Raw genomic sequence first — 27,566 nt, 5'->3', positions numbered from 1 at the left:
TCGCCATCTCTCCTGCATAGCTCCATCCATGTCTTCAGCTGGTCATGGGGCCCGGGAGAAGCTTGTTCTGTGGTCCAATCCAAGTCTCTTCTCACCTCTGCCTGGCACACGCCCCTCCTGGCAGGAGCTGAGTACGTAAATTCACTTGGTAAGAACTGAGGGGGTGCTTCACTGGGAGATGCTAGTCTGACTCAGCCACCGCTTACAGTGACGTGAGGGACTGCAGTCCGGCGCAGACCAGGCCACGGGGCAGTACAATAAATAAAAGCCTTTTAATCACTCCTCACAGAAAGGCCCCGACTGACAGACGGTAGGGAGAAGGCACATTCGGGCAAGTCCTCAGGTGAGCACGGGTCCTCGGGGCCACGGGCTGGACGCCCCACAGCCAGCATCCAGGAGGCGGCCGAGCCACCCCACCTGGCCAGGTGCCCCCCAGCCAGGCGCCGAGCCCCCCGCCGGCCAGGTCAGAGGCTGGACCTGCGTTCGGGCCGTGGTACACACCTGGCCAGGGCCACCCGCCACAGCGCCGGGGCCAGCAGCAGGCTGAGCGTGGTCACACTCAGGATGAGGAGGTACACCTGTGGGGTGGGGGTAGAGGCTGCCTCACCCGGCGTGTGCAGGGGAGAGGGAGGTCCTGTGGGGACAGGAGACACCCGCCCAGCCCTCCGCCGCAGCCCTCACCTCCCGGGAGATGATGCCGGCTCTGCGCGCCCGGCTGCCCAGCACAAAGGAGAACTCGCTGACCTGCGCCAGCCCCGCAGCCACGATCCACTTGACGTACTGGCTGGCCTTCGGCAGGAGCAGGGACAGGACAAGGACTGCCAGGACAAACTGCCACACAGCACCGTCACCCAGCCAGGGACAGCCCTGAGGACTGGGACACGGGACAGCCCCGGGGACACGGGACATGGGACACGGGACGGCCCTGGGGACACGGGATACGGGACACAGGGGACAGCCCTCAGGACTGGGACACGGGACAGCCCTGAGGACTGGGACACAGGACACAGGGGACAGCCCTGAGGACTGGGACATGGGACACGGGACAGCCCTGAGGACTGGGACATGGGACACAAGGGACAGCCTTGAGGACTGGGACACGGGACAGCCCTGAGGACTGGGACATGGGACACAGGGGACAGCCCTGAGGACTGGGACACGGGACAGCCCTGAGGACTGGGACACGGGACATAGGGGACAGCCCTGAGGACTGGGACACGGGACAGCCCCGGGGACACGGGACACAGGGGACAGCCCTGAGTACTGGGACACGGGACACAGGGGACAGCCCTGAGGACTGGGACACAGGACACAGGGGACAGCCCTGAGGACTGGGACACGGGACACAGGGGATAGCCCTGAGGACTGGGACACGGGACAGCCCTGAGGACTGGGACACGGGACACGGGACAGCCCTGAAGACTGGGACACGGGACAGCCCTAAGGACTGGGACATGGGACACAGGACAGCCCTGAGGACTGGGACATGGGACACACGGGACAGCCCTGAGGACTGGGACACGGGACAGCCCTGGGGACATAGAGAACAGGGACGCAGGGGCACAGGGACGCAGGACAGAGTGCTGTCAGGGCCCAAGGAGGACAGCGGTGGGGACGGGCAGGGCTTCTGCAAAGATGGCCCTTGGGAACAGAGTCACACAGAACACACCATGGCCAGGGGTCCTTCTGGGCGGCCAGGCTCCCTGCCTGGAGTCACAGCGCCAAGTACCCAGTACTCCCACTGACCCAGTACTCCCGCTGGCCCGGACACCTCCGGCCGGGCACGTGACCCTGGGGGAAGGAAGCAGCAAGCCCACCCTAGACCAGAGCACGGATGTGGGGCCACGGCCCCAGGACCCACCTTCATGACCACCACGGCCAGCGTGAGGACCAGCAGCACCGTCAGTTCGTAGATGACGAAGGTGGGAAACACGTGGAGGCCTGGGGGGACAGTGACAGCAGACCTCGTGGCTCCCAGTCGCCCCCAGGCCTCCACGTGAGGGGCCGAGGCCGTGGCCCAGTCAAGATGGCGCTCTAGCCAGACACCGGGAGGCAGCTGGCCACAGCCACAGGGGGACACAAGGACGTGGGCGACACAGGCCAGTCTCGTGGGGACACAGCCACGCGGGGTGGGGGGCAGCTGCTCACCTATGGACGCAAAGAAGATGACGGCCAGGAAGTCCCGGATGGGCTCGACGACAGCCACGACCTCTTCTGTGAGCAGGTGTCCCTGTGAGGACACGAGGGCCCCCGCCAGGAAGCAGCCCAGCTCCATGGACACGTGCAGCAGATCTGTGACCTGGGGGCAGGCACGCGGGGGGGTGGGGAGGGAGCCAGCTTGTCGCTGACTGTCCCGGGGGGGCTGCCCACCGGCCCCAGGCCTGGCACGGAGGACAGACGGCAGGCCGGGGACAGCCCGCCTGGTGGGGTTCCCGCCTCGCTGCATGAGATGCGGGTTCGAGCCTTGGGGTCCTCTGGGGACAGCGCCGCAGCCCCCTCCTCACACAGGGGACAGGAGGTAGTGGCTGGGTCGGGTCAGCAGCGCAGGGACCCGCGTGCGGCTGGGAAGAGGCCAGGTGCTGACTGTGACTGCTGGGCATGGCCATACACAAGCTTCCTTCCTTCCAGGGCCCGGTCAGGGGGAAGCTGCCAAGGGCCAGGGTCTGGGTTCAAGCCCTGTCCCCACCCTCATGAGAGGTCAGAGAGCGCTACAGGCATCTTTCTCCTCTCTGTCTCTGAGCAAAAAAAAAAGAACTACTGGCTGTCAGAAACGGTGGGGCAGCGTGAACCGCAGTGAAAGAGAAACACAGAGTCACAGGCCAGCTGTGAGAAGCTGCACGGACCCCACAGGCCCCAGAGAAACAGGCAGCGGCCAGCAGGGCCTGAGGACCGTCCCACAGCTGCCACCGCAGGCCACCTGCTGCCCGGGGTGCCCAGCCTCCCCGTACTGCACAGCCAGGGGATGTGGGCTGCCATCTCCCCAGGCCAGACACTCACACGCCCTGACCAGCTATTGAGAAACAGGCATGTGAAGACGCCACCACCAGGAAGGCCACCAGGTCATCCTCCCCGGGGCAATTCCACGGCAGACGGCCACGGAGACTCAGGAGGCGGCGCAGTGGTCAGGACAGGACCCTCAGAATAGGCTCTGCCTCTCCCTCCCTCGCTCCTCTCCCTCCAGCGATCTCTCTCCTTTCTCTCTTCTCTCCCCCTCCATCGCTCTCTCTCCCTCCCCTTCTCCGACTGAGAAACACAAAGGAAGAGAAAGACTACGTCTGTGGGGCCCACGCAGGCCCCACGCAGGCCCCCAGTGCCTACCATGAGCATGAGGAAGGTGAAGGCAGCAGCACCGAGAACCAGCATCTCGCGGCTGCCCCGGCCCTGGGCGTGCAGCTTCCGGCAGCAGGGGCCCAGAGGCCCCGCCCTGAGCAGCAGACAGATCACGGCCACGGCCGCCAGCGCCAGCAGCGTCTGCCCCAGCAGGACCAAGAGGCGCAGGGTCTCCCGGAGGACGCTGCAGGGGCGGGGAGGCAAGCTGGGGGCCCTCCCGCGGGCCCGTGGGGGCAGCGGCGCTCGGCTGTCCCGGGGACCCAGAGGAAACGCCCCTCAGAGCGAAGGGGGAGCGGGTCTCAGGGAGGTTCTGGGTCAAGCGCACGGCCCCCATGTCAGTGCCATCACCGGGGTCCAGCGTGGCCTCCTCAAGGCCGGGCCCTCCACCCCACAGCCCACGGGAGGCACGGCGGTACCTGGAGTGGGCACCGGCGCCCACCTGGATCAGCGTGGGCAACGCAGCCATGAGGAGGCCCAGCTGCACGTCCTGTACCACCAGCATCCCCAGAAGCAGCGCGCTGTAGTCTGCCTCACCTGCGGGCGGGCGGGCGGTCACTTCCCTCTCCATAAGTCTCTAGCAGTGCTGACGCAGCCACACACGGACTCCATCTACCCAGGTCCCCGGACGTACCCCCACCCCCAACCCAGGCTGGGTCCCAGGACCTGTCCCCCTGCCCACCCCCCAACACCCAGGTCAGTTCCCAGGACCTGTCCCCCTGCCCACCCCCAACACCCGGGTCCGTTCCCAGGACCTGTCCCCCTGCCCACCCCCAACACCCGGGTCCGTTCCCAGGACCTGTCCCCCTGCCCACCCCCCAACACCCAGGTCAGTTCCCAGGACCTGTCCCCCTGCCCAACCCCCAACACCCGGGTCCGTTCCCAGGACCTGTCCCCCTGCCCACCCCCAACACCCGGGTCCATTCCCAGGACCTGTACCCCTACCCACCCCCAACACCCGGGTCCGTTCCCAGGACCTGTCCCCCTGCCCACCCCCCAACACCCGGGTCCGTTCCCAGGAACTGTCCCCCTGCCCACCCCCCAACACCCGGGTCCGTTCCCAGGACCTTTCCCCCTGCCCACCCCCCAACACCCGGGTCCGTTCCCAGGACCTGTCCCCCTGCCCACCCCCCAACACCCGGGTCCGTTCCCAGGACCTGTCCCCCTGCCCACCCCCAACACCCGGGTCCGTTCCCAGGACCTGCCCCCCTGCCCACCCCCAACACCCGGGTCCGTTCCCAGGACCTGCCCCCCTGCCCACCCCCCAACACCCGGGTCCGTTCCCAGGACCTGTCCCCCTGCCCACCCCCAACACCCGGGTCAGTTCCCAGGACCTGTCCCCCTGCCCACCCCCAACACCCGGGTCAGTTCCCAGGACCTGTCCCCCTGCCCAACCCCCAACACCCGGGTCCATTCCCAGGACCTGTCCCCCTGCCCAACCCCCAACACCCGGGTCAGTTCCCAGGACCTGTCCCCCTGCCCACCCCCAACACCCGGGTCCGTTCCCAGGACCTGTCCCCACTCCCAGGTTCGAGTCCAGCCCCTCGGCACTGAGGCAGCCACAGGCCTGTGTCTCTCACTGTCCTCCCCCCACATCCCCTCACCCACCTTCCCTGTCCCCACGGGTGCTGCCGGCCAAGAAGCGGGACACCAGGGGCGTGCTGGACAGGGACAGGCAGCAGGACACGAAGACACTCTGGGTGGGCTTGATGTGCAGGAGGTGGCCACCCAGCAGGCCGCAGGCTGTCATGAGCAGAGCCATGAGGCAGGGGCCTTGCAGCGAGATCTTCCACACCTGCCAACAGCCCTCAGCTCAGGCTCCTCCCCAGGGGCCCAGGGGTCAGGCTCCTCCCTAGGATCCAGGGATTACGGTTCTTTCCCAAGAGACCAGAGGCTCCTCCCTGGGATCCAGAAGGTCAGTGTCCTCCCCAGGGCCCCAGGGCGTGCAGATGCTGGGCAGCAAGGCCAACACGCAGCTCCCCCACCGTCCGCCATGGCCCCTGACACAGCTGTCCCGCTGGTGTGGGTGAGGGGCCTAGAGCCTGGCAGGGCAGCACCCGAGGGCCCGGCCCCAGCAGTCAAGGGACCGCCAGGCTCCATGGGAGCGGCCCTCCTGGCCTCCCCCCAGCCGCCATCCTCCACAGTCCACGTCAGGGGATGGCGGCCTCCCAAAGCCGCAGCCTCACCTTCCGCAGCTTTTCAGGGGAAAACTCTAAGCCGACGAGGAAAAGTGTGAAGAACACACCAAATTCTCCCAGGGTCTCCACTTGTACAATAGACTGCAAACACAGGACGGGGAGTCACAGGCTGCAGACAGGGCCCCCCACCCCTAGTTCAAGCTGAGAGCCGGATGGCTTCCTGGAGGAGGTTCCAGGGACTCCGTAGCCATCTTGTCCTCTTGAGGAAGCAGCCCTGGAATCCGTGGAGCTGGGACAGCTGGCCGGGCCGCGAGGACATAGCCGTGGCTCTCCTCCAGGGGCCCCGTCTGCTGCCCCCACGGCCCACACCCCCGCGCCCACACGCCCACTGCCCACACCCCTGCGGCCCACTCCCCTGCTGCCCACACCCCCGCGGCCCACACCCCCATGGCCCACACCCCCAACTGCCCACACCCCCATGGCCCATACCCCCGCTGTCCCTGCTGTCAACACCCCCACTGCCCACACCCCCGCTGTCCCCACTGTCCCCGCTGCCCACACCCCCACTCTCCCTGCTGCCCACACCCCCGCTGTCCCAGCTGCCCACTCCCCACTGTCCCCACTGCCCACACCCCCGCTGTCCCCGCTGCCCACACCCCGCTCTCCCCGCTGTCCACACCCCCGCTGTCCCCGCTGTGCACACCCCTGCTCTCCCCGCTGCCCACACTGTCCACACCCCTGCTCTCCCCGCTGTCCACTGTCCACACCCCCACTCTCCCCGCTGTCCCTGCTGTCCCCGCTGTCCACACCCCCGCTCTCCCCGCTATCCACACTCCCGCTGTCCACACCCCCACTGTCCCCTGCTGCACAGACGTGGCCTTCACACGACCCGCTGGGTCCACTTTCCACACCCCCCAGAGCAAGTGCCGCCACAGCTGCCAGTTCCGCACAGACCCCCGGCGCCCCTGCCACCAAGCTGCCACCCTGGAGGGCCGTACGCCGGCCCCACAGACCACGGCTCACCCTCTCTCCAACTCCTCCTCGGGCAGGCAGACACTCAGACGGACAGAGAGACCCTTGCTGAACTCTCACCTTGACGCCGTTCTGACGTGAGCATCTCCTCCACGTTCCAGCAGGCAGACAGACACACAGACAAATGAAGGCAAGCAGACAGACAGACAGACGGGCAGGCAGACAGACAGGCAGGCAGCTGTGGCGGGAGGCTCACCTTGATGCTGTTGAGGCCCGACGGCCCCAGGAGCAGCCCGCAGACCACGTAGCCGAACATGGAAGGCAGGCCGACGGCGGAGCAGAGCCAGCCACAGGGCAGGGACAGCGTGCAAATGGCGGCGATGTCCTGTGGGTGGGGACGCACAGGCCCGTGGGCACGGCCAGGCTGGCGGACGGACGGATGGCCGCACGCTCCCCGGGGACGCACGCGGGTCAGCACTGCCTCGGCCCGGGGCCCTGCAGAGTCCCAGAGCCTCACGGCCGCACCGGGGCCCCGAGCTGCAGCCGCCCCCCAGCCTGACAGAGCGGAGCGCCACCCACCCTCGCGGCAGGCTCCCCCAGGAGCGGACCCCAGGGGAACGGCCCCACGCACCCTGATGAAGTGGCGGTCGGCCCGGGGGACGGTGGCGTCGCGGGGCCGCGTCAGGATGTACTGGTTGTTCTGGGAGTCGATCAGCAGGCTGAGTCCCAGGCCACCGTCCTCGTGCCGGCTGGCATTCTGTCTGGAGCCGGCCTCCTCCTCCTCCTCCTCCACCCGCAGCACGGCCTCAAAGTTCACCCCCTTCACCTGCGACATGACACGGCTGGGGTCACACGGGAGGAGCCCCCGGCCTGCCCGAGCCCCGCGGGCGAGGCGCCTACCTCCTTGTTGTCCGCGAACGCGTGCTCCTCGATCTCCTGCTCCAGGCGGTCGGCCGCCCGCCGCACGTCTTCCAGCAGCTCGTCCAGCATGGACAGGCTGCGGTTGCGCCGCTGCGAGCTCCTGAGGGCGGCCTGGTGCCTCTCCGCGGCCAGGAGCTCCACGTACTCTGTCTCCTCCTGCCGGGAGGGAGGCCGCGGGGTGAGGGCGGGAGCCAGACGGCGTCCGGCGGCACCTGCCCCGCCCGCCGGGCTCGCGGCTCTGGGTTTGGGCTCCCGAACGAGACGGTACGGGAGCGGTGTGCAGAGGGCAGGCTGCTGCGTCCCCCTGAAACGGCGAGCACCCAAAGGGCCCAGGAGCAGTGGGGCCCCGCAGCTCTCAGAGGACAGGTGGCCGGAGGATGGCACCGGGCTGTCGCCTGCAATGCCAGTCTGCCAGCGCACAGCCTGCCTCCTGGCCACAGGGGGCGCTCTCCAGGCTGGTGGCCCACGTGCCTGTGCCCGGCACGTGTCCACACTCAGGCCCCCACAGCCCGGAGGGAGGGCGCTGGAACACAGGGCACGGCCCCACCCCAGGTTGGCGCCCGGCTGAGGCCGAGCCGGGAGGGAAGAGCCTGCGTGGCAGCGGCAGGGCCAGAGCCAGAGCCAGAGTCAGCGGACGACAAGCAGGTGCCCGGCTGTGGGGGACCGTGGCCTCCTCCTCACACTGTGACCAGCCCGGTCCCCAGGGGAGCCTCCGCAAGACCACAGCGGCCTGTGTCGCCCGTCCTTGGGGCCTGGGGCCAGGGTCACACGCTTGTGGGGGTGCCCGCGACGAGGGGCCTCGCCCCCGGCAGCGGTGACCCCCCAGGCGGACGGCGGACTGCTGAGCCCGAGCTCTGACGGCAGGCGACCCGCGAGAGGACGGGGGGTGTCACACGAGGGCTGAGCCGCGGCTTCGTTCACGGAACGTGGGCCTGGACACACGGCCTGTGCCACAGCTCAGCATACCCCGCAGCCACCCTACAGCCGGGCGCACGGGAGGCCTGCCACCCCGCCCCGCAGCTGTCTGTCCTGTGGCTCTGCCCAGGCGTCACCGTGGGCACCTGAGCACCCAGACCCGGCCCAGCACTGGCCCCACTGCCTGCCCAGGGCTCTGTACAGTCCATCTGGGTTCCGTCTACCTGCCCTGTCCACTCTGGCTTCTGTCTGTATCCGTCCAGGGCTCTGCCCGTCTACCTAAGGCCCTAAATGTCTTTCTGCGCCTCTGTCTGCCTGTCCATTTCGGGCTCTGTTCTTCTGCCTGTCCGGGGCTCTGTGTCCACCTAGGGCTGTGAGAGCCTGTCTGTCCAGAGCCCTGTCCACCTGTCCATTCTGGGCTCTGCCTGCCTGTCTGACTAGGGTTCTGTGTCCACTTAGAGTTGTATGTGCCTGTCTGTCCAGGGCACTGTCCCTCTGTCTGTCCAAGGCTATGTCCACCTAGGGCTGTGTGCGCCTGTCTGTACAAGGCCCTGTCCTCCTGTCTGTCCAGGGCCCTGTCTGTATAGGGTTTTGTCCTCCTGTCTGTCTAGATCCCTGTTTGCTAGGGCTTTGTCTCCTGTCTCTCCTGGGCCCTGTCCGTCTAAGGCTGTGTCCTCCTGTCTGTCCTGGGCCCTATCCATCTAGGTCTGTGTCCTCCTGACTGTCCAGGTCTCTGTCCATCCAGGGCCGTGTGCGCCTGTCTGTCCAGGTCCCTGTCCGTCCAGGGCCGTGTACGCCTGTCTGTCTGGGGCCCTGTCCGTCCAGGGCCTTGTGTGCCCGTCTGTCCAGGTCCCTGTCCGTCCAGGGCCGTGTGCGCCTGACTGTCCGGGACCCTGTCCGTCCAGGGCCGTGTGCGCCCGTCTGTCCCGGTCCCTGTCTGTCCAGGGCCGTGTATGCCTGTCTGTCCAGGGCCCTGTCCATCCAGGGCCGTGTACGCCTGTCTGTCCGGGGCCCTGTCCGTCCAGGGCCGTGTGCGTCTGTCTATCCAGGGCCCTGTCCGTCTAGGGCTGTGTCTTTCTGTCTGTCCTGGGCCCTGACCGTCCAGGGCCGTGTGCGCCTGTCTGTCCTGTGACCCTGTCCATCCAGGGCCGTGTGCGCCTGTCTGTCCTGTGACCCTGTCCGTCCAGGGCCGTGTGCGCCTGTCTGTCCTGTGACCCTGTCCGTCCAGTGCCGTGTGCGCCCGTCTATCCGGGGCCCTGTCCATCCAGGGCCGTGTGCGCCTGTCTGTCCGGGGCCCTGTCCGTCTAGGGCTGTGTCTTTGTCTGTCCTGGGCCCTGTCCGTCCAGGGCCGTGTACGCCTGTCTGTCCTGTGACCCTGTCCGTCCAGGGCCATGTGCGCCCGTCTGTCCCGGTCCCTGTCCATCCAGGGCCCTGTGCGCCCGGGGGCCCTGTCCATCGACAGTCTGTCCCGGTCCCTGTCCGTCCGGGGCAGTGTGCGAGTCTGTCCCAGTCCCTGTCCGTCCAGGGCCGTGTGTGCCTGTCTGTCCGGGGTCCTGTCCATCCAGGGCCGTGTGCGCCTGTCTGTCCGGGGGCCCTGTCCGTCCAGGGCCGTGTACGCCTGTCTGTCTGGGGCCCTGTCCATCCAGGGCTGTGTGCGCCTGTCTGTCCGGGGCCCTGTCCGTCTAGGGCTGTGTCTTTCTGTCTGTCCTGGGCCCTGTCCGTCCAGGGCCGAGTGCGCCTGTCTGTTCTGTGACGGTGTCCGTCCAGCGCCGTGTGCGCCCGCTGTCCGGGCCCTGTCCATCCAGGGCCGTGTACGCCTGTCTGTCCTGGGCCCTGTCCGTCCAGGGCCGTGAGCGCCCGTCATCTGGGACCCGCCCTCACCTGGATGGCTGCCTGCCGCAGGGCCTCGAGACGCTGCCGGCTGCTGTCCCTCACGTTGCCCAGGTCCTTGTAATCCCCCTGCAGGGCCCGCTGCAGCCCCTGCACGGCCTGGAACACGGAGCTCTCGCTCTCGTTTAGCTCCTTCTGGAAGATCTCGAACATGTGCACCTGGAACAGCTTCTCCTCGGCCGTGAGCCCAGGGTCCCTCTGCACGGCGCGCACGGCCCCGCGCAGCTTGCTGAGCACCACAGCCTTCTGGCGCAAGAGCCCAGTCAGCTTCCTGCAGCTGCCCACAGTCCACTGGCCGCCATGCTGCGGCCTGACGGCATCCTTGGCCTCATGACTGTGCCCTGCCACGCCCGCCAGCAGGTGGAACAGCGGCAGCAGAGCCCACGCGGGCGGCGTCCCAGGGAACTTCATGATCCCAGTCGCGGGAAGGGATGAGCAGGCTGGAGAGTCCGCCGAGTCCGTTGCATCTCAGACAAGGATGCTCAGCTGAAAAGAGACCAGTGGTCACACAAAGCGATGACCCCTGAGCCGGGTCGGCAGCCAGGAGAGTGGAACACTCAGGAGGATCCAGCAGGGGCGAACTCCCTAAAACCGGGCACCTGAGCCCCACATAGGAGATGACTAGAACCCAGCACCTGAGTCAACACAGGAGCAGACTAGGACCCGACACCTGAGCCCCACACAGGAGCAGACTAGAACCCGACACATGAGCCCCAAACAGGAACAGACTAGGACCCGACACCTGAGCCCCACACAGCAGACTAGAACCCGACACCTGAGCCCCACACAGGAGCAGACTAGGACCCGGCACATGAGCCACACACAGGAGCAGACTAGAACCCGACACCTGAGCCCACACAGGAGCAGATTAGAACTCGATACCTGAGCCCACACAGTAGCAGACTAGAAGGAGACACCTGAGCCGACACAGGAGCAGACTAGAACCCGGCACCTGAGCCCCACACAGGAGCAGACTAGAACCCAGCATCTGAGCCCACACAGGAGCAGACTAGGATCCGGCACCTGAGTCCACACAGGAGCAGACTAGAACCCGGCACCTGAGCCCCACACAGGAGCAGACTAGGACCCGACACCTGAGTCCACACAGGAGCAGACTAGAACCCGGCACCTGAGCCCACACAGGAGCAGACTAGGACCCGACACCTGAGCCCACACAGGAGCAGACTAGAACCCGGCATCTGAGCCCACACAGGAGCAGACTAGAACCCGGCACTTGAGCCAAACAGGAGCAGACTAGAACCCGGCACCTGAGTCCACACAGGAGCAGACTAGAACCCGACACCTGAGCCCACACAGGAGCAGACTAGGACCCGACACCTGTGCCCACACAGGAGCAGACAAGAACCCGGCACCTGAGTCCACACAGGAGCAGACTAGAACCCGACACCTGAGCCCACACAGGAGCAGACGAGAACCAGACACCTGAGCCCCACACAGGAGCAGACGAGAACACGGCACCTGAGCCCACACAGGAGCAGACTAGAACCCGGCACCTGAGCCCACACAGGAGCTGACGAGAACCCGGCACCTGAGCCCACACAGGAGCAGACTAGAACCCGACACCTGAGCCCCACACAGGAGCAGACTAGAACCCGACACCTGAGCCCCACACAGGAGCAGACTAGAACCTAGCACCTGAGCCCACACAGGAGCAGACTAGAACCCGACACCTGAGCCCCACACAGGAGCAGACTAGAACCTGGCACCTGAGCCCACACAGGAGCAGACTAGAACAAGACACCTGAGCCCCACACAGGAGCAGACTAGAACCTGGCACCTGAGCCCACACAGGAGCAGACTAGAACAAGACACCTGAGCCCACACAGGAGCAGACTAGAACCCGACACCTGAGCCCCACACAGCAGACTAGAACCCGACACCTGAGCCCCACACAGGAGCAGACTAGAACCCGACACCTGAGCCCACACAGGAGCAGATTAGAACTCGATACCTGAGCCCACACAGTAGCAGACTAGAAGGAGACACCTGAGCCGACACAGGAGCAGACTAGAACCCGGCACCTGAGCCCCACACAGGAGCAGACTACAACCCAGCACCTGAGCCCACACAGGAACAGACTAGGACCCGGCACCTGAGCCCCACACAGGAGCAGACTAGAACCCGGCAACTGAGGCCACACAGGAGCAGACTAGGACCCGACACCTGAGCCCACACAGGAGCAGACTAGAACCCGGCATCTGAGCCCACACAGGAGCAGACTAGAATCAGGCACCTGAGTACACACAGGAGCAGACTAGAACCCGACACCTGAGCCCACACAGGAGCAGACTAAAACCAGACACCTGAGCCCCACACAGGAGCAGACTAGAACCCCACACCTGAGCCCACACAGGAGCAGACTAGAACCTAACACCGGAGCCCACACAGGAGCAGACGAGAACCGGGCACCTGAGCCCACACAAGAGCAGACTAGAACCCTGCATCTGAGCCCACACTGGAGCATACTAGAACCTGGTACATGAGTCCACACAGGAGCAGACTAGGACCCAACACCTGAGTCCACACAGGAGCAGACTAGGACCCGACACCTGAGTCCACACAGGAGCAGACTAGAACCCGACACCTGAGTCCACACAGGAGCAGACTAGGACCCGACACCTGAGTCTACACAGAAGCAGACTAGAACCCGGCACCTGAGCCCCACACCGGAGCAGACTAGAACCCGGCACCTGAGCACATACAGGAGCAGACTAGAACCCGGCATCTGAGCCCACACAGGAGCAGACTAGAACCCGGCACCTGAGTCCACACAGGAGCAGACTAGAACCCGGCACCTGAGCCCCACAGAGGAAAGACTAGGACCCGGCACCTGAGTCCACACAGGAGCAGACTAGGACCAGACACCTGAGCCCACACAGGAGCAGACTAGGACCCGACACCTGAGTCCACACAGCAGACTAGAACCCGGCACCTGAGCCCCACACAGGAGCAGACTAGAACCCGACACCTGAGCCCCACACAGGAGCAGACTAGAACCCGGCACCTGAGCCCACACAGGAGCAGACTAGAACCCGGCACCTGAGCCCCACACAGGAGCAGAATAGAACCCAGCACCTGAGCCACATAGCAGACTAGAACCCGACACCTGAGCTCCACACAGGAGCAGACTAGGACCCGACACCTGAGCCCACACAGGAGCAGACTAGAACCCGGCATCTGAGCCCACACAGGAGCAGACTAGGACCCGACACCTGAGTCCACACAGGAGCAGACGACAACCAGACACCTGAGCCCACACAGGAGCAGACGAGAACCCGGCACCTGAGCCCACACAGGAGCAGACTAGAAGCCGGCACCTGAGCCCCACACAGGAGCAGACTAGAACCCGGCACCTGAGCCCACACAGGAGCAGACTAGAACCCGGCACCTGAGCCCACACAGGAGCAGACTAGAACCTGGCACCTGAGCCACATAGCAGACTAGAACCCGACACCTGAGCTCCACACAGGAGCAGACTAGGACCCGACACCTGAATCCACACAGGAGCAGACTAGAACCCGGCACCTGAGCCCACACAGGAGCAGACTAGGACCCGGCACCTGAGCCCCACACAGGAGCAGACTAGGACCTGGCACCTGAGTCCACACAGGAGCAGACTAGAACCCGGCACCTGAGCCCCACACAGGAGCAGACTAGGACCCGACACCTGAGCCCACACAGGAGCAGACTAGAACCCAAAACCTGAGTCCACACAGGAGCAGACTAGAACCCGGCAACTGAGGCCCACACAGGAGCAGACTAGAACCCGACACCTGAGCCCACACAGGAGCAGACTAGGACCCGACACCTGAGCCCACACAGGAGCAGACTAGAACCCGGCACCTGAGCACATACAGGAGCAGACTAGAACCCGGCACCTGAGCCCCACACAGGAGCAGACTAGAACCCGGCACCTGAGCCCACATAGCAGACTAGAACCCGACACCTGAGCGCCACACAGGAGCAGACTAGGAACCGACACCTGAGCCCAGACAGGAGCAGACTAGAACCCGACACCTGAGCCCACACAGGAGCAGACTAGGACCCGGCACCTGAGCCCACACAGGAACAGACTAGAACCCGGCACCTGAGCCCCACACAGGAGCAGAATAGAACCCGACACCTGAGCCCACAAAGGAGCAGACTAGAACCTGACACCGGAGCCCACACAGGAGCAGACTAGGACCCGACACCTGAGTCTACACAGAAGCGGACTAGAACCCGGCACCTGAGTCCACACAGGAGCCGACTAGGACCCGACACCAGAGCCCCACACAGGAGCAGACTAGAACCCGGCACCTGAGTCCACAAAAGAGCAGACTAGAACCCGGCACCTGAGCCTACACAGGAGCAGACTAGAACGCGGCACCTGAGCCCCACACAGGAGCAGACTAGAACCCGACACCTGAGCCCACACAGGAGCAGACTAGGACCCGACACGTGAGTCCACACAGGAGACTAGAACCCGGCACCTGAGCCCCACACAGGAGCAGACTAGGACCCGACACCTGAGCCCCACACAGCAGCAGACTAGAACCCGGCACCTGAACACATACAGGAGCAGACTAGAACCCGGCATCTGAGCCCACACAGGAGCAGACTAGAACCCGGCACCTAAGTCCACACAGGAGCAGACTAGGACCCGACACCTGAGCCCACACAGGAGCAGACCAGAACCCGGCACCTGAGCCCCACACAGGAGCAGACTAGGACCCGACACCTGAGTCCACACAGGAGCAGACTAGAACCCGGCACCTGAGCCCCACACAGGAGCAGACTAGGACCTGGCACCTGAGTCCACACAGGAGCAGACTAGGACCCGACACCTGAGCCGCACACAGGAGCAATCTAGGACCCGACACCTGAGTCCACACAGCAGACTAGAATCCGGCACCTGAGCCCACACAGGAGCAGACTAGAACCCGGCATCTGAGCCCACACAGGAGCAGACTAGAACCCGGCACTTGAGCCAAAACAGGAGCAGACTAGAACCCGGCACCTGAGTCCACACAGGAGCAGACTAGAACCCGACACCTGAGCCCACACAGGAGCAGACTAGGACCCGACACCTGGGCCCACACAGGAGCAGACTAGAACCCGGCACCTGAGTCCACACAGGAGCAGACGAGAACCCGACACCTGAGTCCACACAGGAGCAGACGAGAACCCGGCACCTGAGCCCACATAGCAGACTAGAACCCGGCACCTGAGCCCACACAGGAGCTGACTAGAACCCGGCACCTGAGCCCACATAGGAGCAGACTAGAACCCGACACCTGAGCCCACACAGGAGCAGACTAGAACAAGACACCTGAGTCCACACGGGCAGACTAGAACCCGGCACCTGAGCCCCACACAGGAGCAAACTAGAACCTGACACCTGAGCCCCACACAGGAGCAGACTAGGACCCGACACCTGAGCCCACACAGGAGCAGACTAGAACCCGGCACCTGAGCCCCACACAGGAGCAGACTAGAACCCGGCACCTGAGCCCCACACAGGAGCAGACTAGAACCCGGCACCTGAGCCCACACAGGAGCAGACTAGAACCCGGCACCTGAGCCCCACACAGGAGCAGACTAGAACCCGGCACCTGAGCCCACACAGGAGCAGACTAGAACCCGGCACCTGAGCCCACACAGGAGCAGACTAGAACCCGGCAACTGAGCCCACACAGGAGCAGACTAGGACCCGACACCAGATCCCCACACAGGAGCAGACTAGAACCCGGCACCTGAGCCCACACAGGAGCAGACTAGAACCCGGCACCTGAGCCCACACAGGAGCAGACTAGAACCAGACACCTGAGCCCACACAGGAGCAGACTAGAACCCGGCACCTGAGCCCCACACAGGAGCAGACTAGAACCCGGCACCTGAATCCACACAGGAGCAGACTATGACCCGACACCTGAGCCCACACAGGAGCAGATGAGAACCCGGCACCTGAGCCCAGAAAGGAGCAGACTAGAACCCGGCACCTGAGCCCACATAGCAGACTAGAACCCGGCACCTGGGCCCACACAGGAGCAGACTAGAACCCGGCACCTGAGCCCACATAGCAGACTAGAACCCGGCACCTGAGCCCACACAGGAGCAGACTAGAACCCGGCACCTGAGCCCACACAGGAGCAGACTAGGACCCGGCACCTGAGCCCACACAGGAGCAGACTAGAACCCGGCACCTGAGCACATACAGGAGCAGACTAGAACCCGGCACCTGAGTCCACACAGGAGCAGACTAGAACCCGGCACCTGAGCCCACACAGGAGCAGACTAGAACCCGACACCTGAGCCCACATAGCAGACTAGAACCCGGCACCTGAGCCCCACACAGGAGCAGACTAGAACCCGGCACCTGAGCCCACACAGGAGCAGACTAGAACCCGGCACCTGAGTCCACACAGGAGCAGACTAGAACCCGGCACCTGAGCCCACACAGGAGCAGAATAGAACCCGGCACCTGAGCCCACACAGGAGCAGACTAGAACCCGGCATCTGAGCCCACACAGGGGCAGACTAGGACCCGGCACCTGAGCCCACAAGGAGCAGAATAGAACCCAGCACCTGAGCCACACACAGGAGCAGACTAGAACCTGACACCTGAGCCCACACGGGAGCAGACTAGAACCAGACACCTGAGTCCACACAGGAGCAGACTGGGACCTGACACCTGAGCCCACACAGGAGCAGACTAGAACCCGGCACCTGAGCCCACACAGGAGCAGACTAGAACCCGACACCTGAGCCCACACAGGAGCAGACTAGAACCCGGCACCTGAGCCCCACACAGGAGCAGACTAGAACCCGGCACCTGAGCACACACAGGAGCAGACTAGAACCCGGCACCTGAGTCCACACAGGAGCAGACTAGAACCCGGCACCTGAGCCCACACAGGAGCAGAATAGAACCCAGCACCTGAGCCCACACAGGAGCAGACTAGAAGCCGGCATCTGAGCCCACACAGGGGCAGACTAGGACCCGGCACCTGAGCCCACAAGGAGCAGAATAGAACCCAGCACCTGAGCCCCACACAGGAGCAGACTAGAACCTGACACCTGAGCCCACACAGGAGCAGACTGGGACCTGACACCTGAGCCCACACAGGAGCAGACTAGAACCCGGCACCTGAGCCCACACAGGAGCTGACTAGAACCCGGCACCTGAGCCCACATAGCAGACTAGAACCCGACACCTGAGCTCCACACAGGAGCAGACTAGGACCCGACACCTGAATCCACACAGGAGCAGACTAGAACCCGGCACCTGAGCCCTACACAGGAGCAGACTAGAACCTGACACCTGAGCCCACACAGGAGCAGACTAGAACCCGACACGTGAGCCCCACACAGGAGCAGACTAGAACCCGGCATTTGAGTCCACACAGGAGCAGACTAGAACCCGGAACCTGAGCCCACACAGGAGCAGACTAGGACCCGGAACCTGAGCCCACACAGGAGCAGACTAGAACCCGGCACCTGATCCCACAAAGGAGCAGACTAGAACCCGGCACCTGAGCCCCACACAGGAGCAGACTAGAACCCAGCACCTGAGCCCACACAGGAGCAGACTAGAACCCGGCACCTGATCCCACACAGGAGCAGACTAGAACCCGGCACCTGTGTCCACAAAAGAGCAGACTAGAACCCGGCACCTGAGCACATACAGGAGCAGACTAGAACCCGGCACCTGAGCCCACACAGGAGCAGACTAGAACCCGGCACCTGTGTCCACAAAAGAGCAGACTAGAACCCGGCACCTGAGCACATACAGGAGCAGACTAGAACCCGGCACCTGAGCCCACACAGAAGCAGACTAGAACCCGGCACCTGAGCCCCACACAGGAGCAGACTAGGACCTGGCACCTAAGCACACACAGGAGCAGACTAGGACCCGGCACCTGAGCCCACATAGCAGACTAGAACCCGGCACCTGAGCCCACACAGGAGCAGACTAGAACAAGACAACTGAGCCCACACAGGAGCAGACTAGAACCTGACACCTGAGTCCACAGAGGAGCAGACTAGAACCCGACACCTGAGCTCCACACAGGAGCAAACTAGGACCCGACACCTGAGCCCACACAGGAGCAGACTAGGACCTGGCACCTGAGTCCACACAGGAGCAGACTAGAACCCGGCACCTGAGCCCCACACAGGAGCAGACTAGAACCCGGCACCTGAGGCCCACACAGGAGCAGACTAGAACCCGACACCTGAACCCACACAGGAGCAGACTAGGACCCGACACCTGAGCCCACACAGGAGCAGACTAGAACCCGGCACCTGAGCACATACAGGAGCAGACTAGAACCCGGCACCTGAGTCCACACAGGAGCAGACTAGAACCCGGCACCTGAGCCCACACAGGAGCAGACTAGAACCCGGCACCTGAGCCCACACAGGAGCAGACTAGAACCCGACACCTGAGCCCACACAGGAGCAGACTGGGACCCGGCACCTGAGCCCCACACAGGAGCAGACTAGGACCCGACACCTGAGCCCACACAGGAGCAGACTAGAACCAGACACCTGAGCCCACACAGGAGCAGACTAGAACCCGGCACCTGAGCCTACACAGGAGCAGACTAGAACCTGGCACCTGAGTCCACACAGGAGCAGACTAGAACCCGGCACCTGAGCCCCACACAGGAGCAGACTAGAACCCGGCATCTGAGCCCACACAGGGGCAGAATAGAACCCGGCACCTGAGCCCACAAGGAGCAGAATAGAACCCAGCACCTGAGCCCCACACAGGAGCAGACTAGAACCTGACACCTGAGCCCACACAGGAGCAGACTAGAACCAGACACCTGAGTCCACACAGGAGCAGACTGGGACCTGACACCTGAGCCCACACAGGAGCAGACTAGAACCTGGCAACTGAGCCCACACAGGAGCAGACTGGGACCTGACACCTGAGCCCACACAGGAGCAGACTAGAACCCGAAACCAGAGCCCACACAGGAGCAGATGAGAACCCGGCACCTGAGCCCAGACAGGAGCAGACTAGAACCCGGCACCTGAGCCCACATAGCAGACTAGAACCCGGCACCTGAGCCCACACAGGAGCAGACTAGAACCCGGCACCTGAGCCCACACAGGAGCAGACTAGAACAAGACACCTGAGCCCACACAGGAGCAGACTAGAACAAGACACCGGAACCCACACAGGAGCAGACTAGAACCTGACACCTGAGTCCACACAGGAGCAGACTAGAACCCGGCACCTGAGCCCACACAGGAGCAGACTAGGACCCGGCACCTGAGCCCACACAGGAGCAGACTAGAACCCGGCACCTGAGCACACACAGGAGCAGACTAGAACCCGGCACCTGAGCCCACACAGGAGCAGACTAGAACCCGGCATCTGAGCCCACACAGGAGCAGACTAGAACCCGGCACCTGAGTCCACACAGGAGCAGACTAGAACCCGGCACCTCAGCCCCACACAGGAGCAGACTAGAACCCGGCACCTGAGCCCACACAGGAGCAGACTAGAACCCGGCATCTGAGCCCACACAGGAGCAGACTAGAACCCGGCACCTGAGTCCACACAGGAGCAGACTAGAACCCGGCACCTGAGCCCACACAGGAGCAGAATAGAACCCAGCACCTGAGCCCACACAGGAGCAGACTAGGACCCGGCATCTGAGCCCACACAGGGGCAGACTAGGACCCGGCACCTGAGCCCCACACAGGAGCAGACTAGAACCTGACACCTGAGCCCACACAGGAGCAGACTAGAAGCAGACACCTGAGTCCACACAGGAGCAGACTGGGACCTGACACCTGAGCCCACACAGGAGCAGACTAGAACCCGGCACCTGAGCCCACACAGGAGCTGACTAGAACCCGGCACCTGAGCCCACATAGCAGACTAGAACCCGACACCTGAGCTCCACACAGGAGCAGACTAGGACCCGACACCTGAATCCACACAGGAGCAGACTAGAACCCGGCACCTGAGCCCTACACAGGAGCAGACTAGAACCTGACACCTGAGCCCACACAGGAGCAGACTAGAACCCGACACGTGAGCCCCACACAGGAGCAGACTAGAACCCGGCATTTGAGTCCACACAGGAGCAGACTAGAACCTGGCACCTGAGCCCACACAGGAGCAGACTAGAACCCGGCACCTGAGCCCACACAGGAGCAGACTAGAACCCGGCACCTGAGCCCACACAGGAGCAGACTAGAACCCGGCACCTGAGCCCACACAGGAGCAGACTAGAAACCGACACCTGAGCCCCACACAGGAGCAGACTAGAACCCGGCACCTGAGCCCACACAGGAGCAGACTAGAACCCGGCACCTGAGTCCACACAGGAGCAGACTAGAACCCGGCACCTGAGCCCCACACAGGAGCAGACTAGAACCCGGCACCTGAGCCCACATAGCAGACTAGAACCCGGCACCTGAGCCCACACAGGAGCAGACTAGAACCCGGCACCTGAGCCCACATAGCAGACTAGAACCCGGCACCTGAGCCCACACAGGAGCAGACTAGAACAAGACACCGGAGCCCACACAGGAGCAGACTAGAACATGACACCAGAGTCCACACAGGAGCAGACTAGAACCCGGCACCTGAGCCCACACAGGAGCAGACTAGGACCCGGCACCTGAGCACATACAGGAGCAGACTAGAACCCGTCACCTGAGCCCACACAGGAGCAGACTAGAACCCGGCACCTGAGCACATACAGGAGCAGACTAGAACCCGGCACCTGAGTCCACACAGGAGCAGACTAGAACCCGGCACCTCAGCCCCACACAGGAGCAGACTAGAACCCGTCACCTGAGCCCACACAGGAGCAGACTAGAACCCGTCACCTGAGCCCACACAGGAGCAGACTAGAACCTGACACCTGATCCCACACAGGAGCAGACTAGAACCTGACACCTGAGCCCCACACAGGAGCAGACTAGAACCCGGCACCTGAGCCCACACAGGAGCAGACTAGAACCCGGCACCTGAGCCCACACAGGGGCAGACTAGGACCCGGCACCTGAGCCCACAAGGAGCAGAATAGAACCCAGCACCTGAGCCACACACAGGAGCAGACTAGAACCTGACACCTGAGCCCACACAGGAGCAGACTAGAACCAGACACCTGAGTCCACACAGGAGCAGACTGGGACCTGACACCTGAGCCCACACAGGAGCAGACTAGAACCCGGCACCTGAATCCACACAGGAGCAGACTAGAACCCGGCACCTGAGCCCTACACAGGTGCAGACTAGAACCTGACACCTGATCCCACACAGGAGCAGACTAGAACCCGGCACCTGAGCCCACACAGGAGCAGACTAGAACCCGGCACCTGAGCCCACACAGGAGCAGACTAGAACCCGACACCTGAGCCCCACACAGGAGCAGACTAGAACCCGGCATTTGAGCCCACACAGGAGCAGACTAGAACCCGGCACCTGAGCCCACACAGGAGCAGACTAGAACCCGGCACCTGAGTCCACACAGGAGCAGACTAGAACCTGACACCTGAGCCCACACAGGAGCAGACTAGAACCCGGCACCTGAGCCCACACAGGAGCAGACTAGAACCCGGCACCTGAGCCCACACAGGAGCAGACTAGAACCCGGCACCTGAGCCCACACAGGAGCAGACTAGAACCCGGCACCTGAGCCCACACAGGAGCAGACTAGGACCCGGCACCTGAGCCCACACAGGAGCAGACTAGAACCCGGCACCTGAGCCCCACACAGGAACAGACTAGAACCCGGCACCTGAGCCCACACAGGAGCAGACTAGAACGCGGCACCTGATCCCAAACAGGAGCAGACTAGTACCCGACACCAGAGCCCCACACAGGAGCAGACTAGAACCCGGCACCTGTGTCCACAAAAGAGCAGACTAGAACCCGGCACCTGAGCACATACAGGAGCAGACTAGAACCCGGCACCTGAGCCCACACAGGAGCAGACTAGAACCCGGCACCTGAGTCCACACAGGAGCAGACGACAACCAGACACCTGAGCCCACACAGGAGCAGACTAGAACCCGGCACCTGAGCCCCACACAGGAGCAGACTAGAACCCGGCACCTGAGCCCACACAGGAGTAGACTAGAACCCGGCACCTGAGCCCACACAGGAGCAGACTAGAACCCGACACCTGAGCCCACATAGCAGACTAGAACCCGGCACCTGAGTCCCACACAGAAACAGACTAGAACCCGGCACCTGAGTCCACACAGGAGCAGACTAGAACCCGGCACCTGAGCCCACACAGGAGCAGACTAGAACCCGGCACCTGAGCCCCACACAGGAGCCGACTAAAACCTGACACCTGAGCCCCACACAGGAGCAGACTAGGACCCGGCACCTGAGCCCACATAGCAGACTAGAACCCGGCACCTGAGCCCACACAGGAGCAGACTAGAACCCGGCACCTGAGCCCACACAGGAGCAGACTAGAACCCGGCACCTGAGCCCACACAGGAGTAGACTAGAACCCGGCACCTGAGCCCACACAGGAGCAGACTAGAACCCGGCACCTGAGCCCACACAGGAGCAGACTAGAACCCGACACCTGAGCTCCACACAGGAGCAGACTAGAACCCGGCACCTGAGCCCACACAGGAGCAGACTAGAACCCGGCACCTGAGCCCACACAGGAGCAGACTGGGACCTGACACCTGAGCCCACACAGGAGCAGACTAGAACCCGGCATCTGAGCCCACACAGGAGCAGACTGGGACCTGACACCTGAGCCCACACAGGAGCTGGGTGCCTGAACTTTCCTGAAAGACACCAGGACACTGCGGGCCTGCGGCTGGCACCGCACCACCAGGTAAACTGGACAAACTCCGATGCTGGCACAGAAGGAGGCCGGGTGGTGTGATGGAGGCTGACCCACACCCGGGTTCTGACTGCACTGAGCGCCGGGTGGTGGCGTGGAGACCTGAGGCCGCCTGTGAAATGCCCCTGCGCCCCAAACCGCTCTGTGACTCTGCTCCTGGGTTCGACCCCGGCCCATCCGGCCCTCGGGGAGTCTGGACGCCAGGTGTCTCTCCTGCTCGTGCAGCCGGGATGGCGCCCGGGGACAAAGGCCAGGCCGGGGCTGCAGGGCAGGGACGCCCCTGAGTGACCGCCACGCCTCCAAGACAAACAGCAGGTTCCGGCCGCCCCTTGCTCAGGGCCTCCACCTCCTGTTCCGCCCGACTGACGCAGGCTGGGTGCCGGGTGCCAGGTGCTGGGTGCCAGGTGCCAACTACTTGGTGCTGTGTGCCGGGTTCCAGGTACTGAATGCTGACTACTGGGTGCCGGGTGCTGGGTGCCGGGTGCCGACTGCTGGGTGCCGGGTGCCAGGTGCTGACTACTGGGTGCCGGGTGCCGACTGCTGGGTGCCGGCTGCCGACTGCTGGGTGCTGACTGCTGGGTGCCGAGTGCCAGGTGCTGGGTGCTGACTACTGGGTGCCGGGTGCAGACTACTGGGTGCCAGGTGCCAGGTGCCGACTGCTGGGTGCCGGGTGCTGGGTGCTGACTACTGCGTGCCAGGTGCCAGGTGCCGACTGCTGGGTGCTGGGTGCTGACTACTGGGTGCCAGGTGCCAGGTGCCGACTGCTTGGTGCCGACTACTAGGTGCCGGGTGCCGACTGCTGGGTGCCGACTACTGGGTGCCGGGTGCTGACTACTGGGTGCTGGGTGCCAGGCGCTGGGTGCTGGGTGCCGGGTGCCGACTACTGGGTGCTGGGTGCCGGTTGCCGACTGCTGGGTGCCAGGTGCCGGGTGCTAGGTGCTGGGTGCCAGGTGCCGACTACTGGGTGCTGGGTGCCGACTGCTGGGTGCCAGGTGCCGGGTGCTAGGTGCTGGGTGCCAGGTGCCGACTACTGGGTGCTGGGTGCCGACTGCTGGGTGCCGGGTGCCGACTACTGGGTGCCGGATGCCAGGTGCCGGGTGCCGACTGCTGGGTGCCGGGTGCCGGGTGCCAGGTGCCGACTGCTGGGTGCTGGGTGCCGGGTGCCAGGTGCCGACTGCTGGGTGCCGGGTGCTGACTGCTGGGTGCCGGGTGCCAGGTGCCGACTGCTGGGTGCTGGGTGCTGGGTGCTGACTGCTGGGTGCCGGGTGCCGACTGCTGGGTGCTGGGTGCCGGGTGCCTACTGCCGACTGCCGGGTGCCGGGCTGGGGCCGGGTGTCTGTGGGCACAGCACCTCCCAGGTGCCAGGCTGCCAGGTGGGGCCCGGGCTCGGGACCTCGGCTCCCCGCTCAGACCCCGGGCAGTGGGTGCTGTTAATCTGGGGGAGCGGGGACCCCGACACCCGGGGAGCGGCGCGGGGGGGCAGAGCAGGGGGCAGAGCAGGGGGCAGAGCAGGGGGGCAGAGCAGGGGGCAGAGCAGGGGGCAGAGCAGGGGGCAGAGCAGGGGGCAGAGCAGGGGGCAGAGCAGGGGGCAGAGCAGGGGGCAGAGCAGGGGGCAGAGCAGGGGGGGCAGAGCAGGGGGCAGAGCAGGGGGGGCAGAGCAGGGGGGCAGAGCAGGGGGCAGAGCAGGGGGCAGAGCAGGGGGCAGAGCAGGGGGCAGAGCAGGGGGGGCAGAGCAGGGGGCAGAGCAGGGGGCAGAGCAGGGGGGGCAGAGCAGGGGGCAGAGAGCAGAGGGGGGCAGAGCAGGGGGCAGAGCAGGGGGGCAGAGCAGGGGGGGCAGAGCAGGGGGCAGAGCAGGGGGCAGAGCAGGGGGCAGAGCAGGGGGGGCAGAGCAGGGGGCAGAGCAGGGGGCAGAGCAGGGGGGCAGAGCAGGGGGGGCAGAGCAGGGGGGCAGAGCAGGGGGGGCAGAGCAGGGGGCAGAGCAGGGGGCAGAGCAGGGGGGGCAGAGCAGGGGGGGCAGAGCAGGGGGCAGAGCAGGGGGCAGAGCAGGGGGCAGAGCAGGGGGCAGAGCAGGGGGGCAGAGCAGGGGGGGCAGAGCAGGGGGCAGAGCAGGGGGCAGAGCAGGGGGCAGAGCAGGGGGGGCAGAGCAGGGGGCAGAGCAGGGGGCAGAGCAGGGGGCAGAGCAGGGGGGCAGAGCAGGGGGCAGAGCAGGGGGGCAGAGCAGGGGGCAGAGCAGGGGGCAGAGCAGGGGGCAGAGCAGGGGGGCAGAGCAGGGGGGCAGAGCAGGGGGCAGAGCAGGGGGCAGAGCAGGGGGCAGAGCAGGGGGGCAGAGCAGGGGGGCAGAGCAGGGGGCAGAGCAGGGGGCAGAGCAGGGGGCAGAGCAGGGGGGCAGAGCAGGGGGCAGAGCAGGGGGCAGAGCAGGGGGCAGAGCAGGGGGGGCAGAGCAGGGGGGCAGAGCAGGGGGCAGAGCAGGGGGCAGAGCAGGGGGCAGAGCAGGGGGCAGAGCAGGGGGGGCAGAGCAGGGGGCAGAGCAGGGGGCAGAGCAGCAGAGCAGGGGGGCAGAGCAGGGGGGCAGAGCAGGGGGGCAGAGCAGGGGGGGCAGAGCAGGGGGGGCAGAGCAGGGGGCAGAGCAGGGGGGCAGAGCAGGGGGCAGAGCAGGGGGGCAGAGCAGGGGGGCAGAGCAGGGGGGGCAGAGCAGGGGGGCAGAGCAGGGGGGGCAGAGCAGGGGGCAGAGCAGGGGGCAGAGCAGGGGGGCAGAGCAGGGGGGGCAGAGCAGGGGGGCAGAGCAGGGGGGGCAGAGCAGGGGGCAGAGCAGGGGGGCAGAGCAGGGGGGGCAGAGCAGGGGGGGCAGAGCAGGGGGCAGAGCAGGGGGGCAGAGCAGGGGGGGCAGAGCAGGGGGGGCAGAGCAGGGGGGGCAGAGCAGGGGGGGGGCAGAGCAGGGCGGCGCGGGGGGGGCTGCGGCGCGGGGCCCCGACAGGCCGCGGTGAACGGCTGTGCGGGCCGCGCCTGAACCCGGGAAGAGCCCCCGGGGGGACTCGGGCGGCGCCCAGGCCCCGCTCACCGCGCTCACCGCGCCCCCGGGGTCCCCCGGCCTCGCCATCCCGGCCTCGGGGCAGGAGCTCGGGCCGCCGCCGTCCGCCTCCGCGAGCCGAAGCAGCCGGCCGGAAGTGCGGCCACTTTAAAGGGCGGGGCTCCGTCACGGCCGCGCGGCGAGGTCGGCGAGGTCGGCGCGGGGCCCGCCGGGAGTTGTAGTCCCGCGGCCAGGCTCCCGACCCGGGCGGGGGAGGGGTGCTCCCCGGGGGCGGGGCTCCGTCGGTCCGCACGGCGAGGTCGGCGCGGGGCACGCCGGGAGTTGTAGTCCCGCGGCCAGGCTCCCGACCCGGGCGGGGGAGGGGAGGTCCCCGGGGAAGGAGGGAAGCCGGAGAGGGAGGGAACTGGGCGGAGGGGACGTGGGACAGCGGGTGCGGTGGCGGGTGAGCGACCAGGACGCTGAGTCCACCCCAGGTGTGCGGGTTCCAGACCAGGTGTCGGTGCTGAGCCGGGAGGGCTGGGACGTATCTCCCTGCGGCCAAGTCACGCCTGCCCTCTCCGCCTCCATCGCTGCCTCGTCTTCTAGAAAGAGGAGAGAAAACTGCTTAAAAGTCGCGGTGGGGAAGCCTGGGATGGCGCAGCGGGTTGAGCGCAGGGGGCGCCAAGCGCAGGGACCGGCGTCAGGATCCCGGTTCGAGCCCCCGGCTCCCCACCTGCAGGGGCGTCGCTTCCCAGGCGGTGACGCAGGTCTGCAGGTGTCTGTCTGTCTCTCCCCCGCTCTGTCTTCCCCTCCTCTCTCCATGTCTCTCTGTCCTTCCAACGACATCAATAACAACTACAGCTGTAAAACAACAAGGGCCACAAAAGGGAATAAATGAATAAATATTTTTAATTAAAAAAAAAAAAGAAAAATCCTGGGATAGCGCACCTGCCAGAGCCCACCTGGGATCATGCACCTGCCTGAGCTCACCTGGAGTAGCGCACCTGCCAGAGCTCACCTGGGGTAGCGCACCTGCCAGAGCTCACCTGGGGTAGCACACCTTTCAGAGCTCACCTGGAGTAGCGCACCTGCCAGAGGTCACCTGGAGTAGTGCACCTGCCAGAGCTCACCTGGGGTAGCACACCTGCCAGAGCTCACCTGGGGTAGCACACCTGCCAGAGCTCACCTGGATAGCACACCTTTCAGAGCTCACCTGGAGTAGCGCACCTGCCAGAGGTCACCTGGAGTAGCACACCTGCCAGAGCTCACCTGGAGCAGCGCACCTGCCAGAGGTCACTTGGGGTAGCACAAGTTTCAGAGCTCACCTGGAGTAGCGCACCTGCCAGAGGTCACCTGGAGTAGCACACCTGCCAGAGCTCACCTGGAGTAGCGCACCTGCCAGAGGTCACCTGGGGTAGCACACCTGCCAGAGCTCACCTGGATAGCACACCTGTCAGAGCTCACCTGGAGTAGCGCACCTGCCAGAGGTCACCTGGGGTAGCGCATCTGCCAGAGCTCACCTGGGGTAGCACACCTGCCAGAGCTCAC

At 65.0% G+C, this 27,566-nt stretch overlaps 1 protein-coding gene across 7 annotated transcripts; it reads right to left on the bottom strand.

The window, feature by feature from the left end:
• Positions 1-253: 253 nt before the first annotated feature.
• On the bottom strand, positions 254-26,148 carry TMCO3 (transmembrane and coiled-coil domains 3). 7 transcript variants are annotated; one of them, XM_060183758.1, is made up of 13 exons: positions 26,070-26,148; positions 10,155-10,649; positions 7,338-7,514; positions 7,069-7,263; positions 6,694-6,822; positions 5,514-5,606; positions 4,936-5,122; positions 3,770-3,864; positions 3,319-3,514; positions 2,149-2,299; positions 1,862-1,941; positions 745-831; positions 254-578 (listed from the first exon to the last, which is right to left on the bottom strand). In XM_060183758.1, exons 2-13 carry the CDS (start codon positions 10,572-10,574, stop codon positions 340-342), a joined length of 2,049 nt encoding a protein of 682 aa, XP_060039741.1. In that variant the 5' UTR covers positions 10,575-10,649; positions 26,070-26,148; the 3' UTR covers positions 254-339. The 7 variants fall into 7 exon arrangements, with proteins under 7 accessions (XP_060039741.1, XP_060039740.1, XP_060039745.1 ...); XM_060183757.1 differs by having other exon boundaries at positions 682-831; positions 26,070-26,146; XM_060183762.1 differs by having other exon boundaries at positions 3,747-3,864; positions 26,070-26,144.
• Positions 26,149-27,566: the final 1,418 nt, after the last annotated feature.

The sequence above is a fragment of the Erinaceus europaeus genome, assembly GCF_950295315.1.
Source record: "Erinaceus europaeus chromosome 5 unlocalized genomic scaffold, mEriEur2.1 SUPER_5_unloc_1, whole genome shotgun sequence".
Classification (NCBI taxonomy): Eukaryota; Metazoa; Chordata; class Mammalia; order Eulipotyphla; family Erinaceidae; genus Erinaceus; species Erinaceus europaeus.
Note: the sequence above shows the minus strand (reverse complement) of the source record. Positions and strands in the feature narration are given on the sequence as shown.

Excerpts from the sequence above, each read along its gene's own strand:
- TMCO3 (XM_060183757.1), bottom strand. The coding sequence starts at position 10,574 with ATGAAGTTCCCTGGGACGCCGCCCGCGTGGGCTCTGCTGCCGCTGTTC. Across the intron at positions 3,865-4,935 it reads CACCCGTGGGGACAGGGAAG|GTGAGGCAGACTACAGCGCG; the intron begins GTGGGTGAGGGG and ends GCCCGCCCGCAG. Across the intron at positions 3,515-3,769 it reads CGTTGCCCACGCTGATCCAG|CGTCCTCCGGGAGACCCTGC; the intron begins GTGGGCGCCGGT and ends CCGCCCCTGCAG.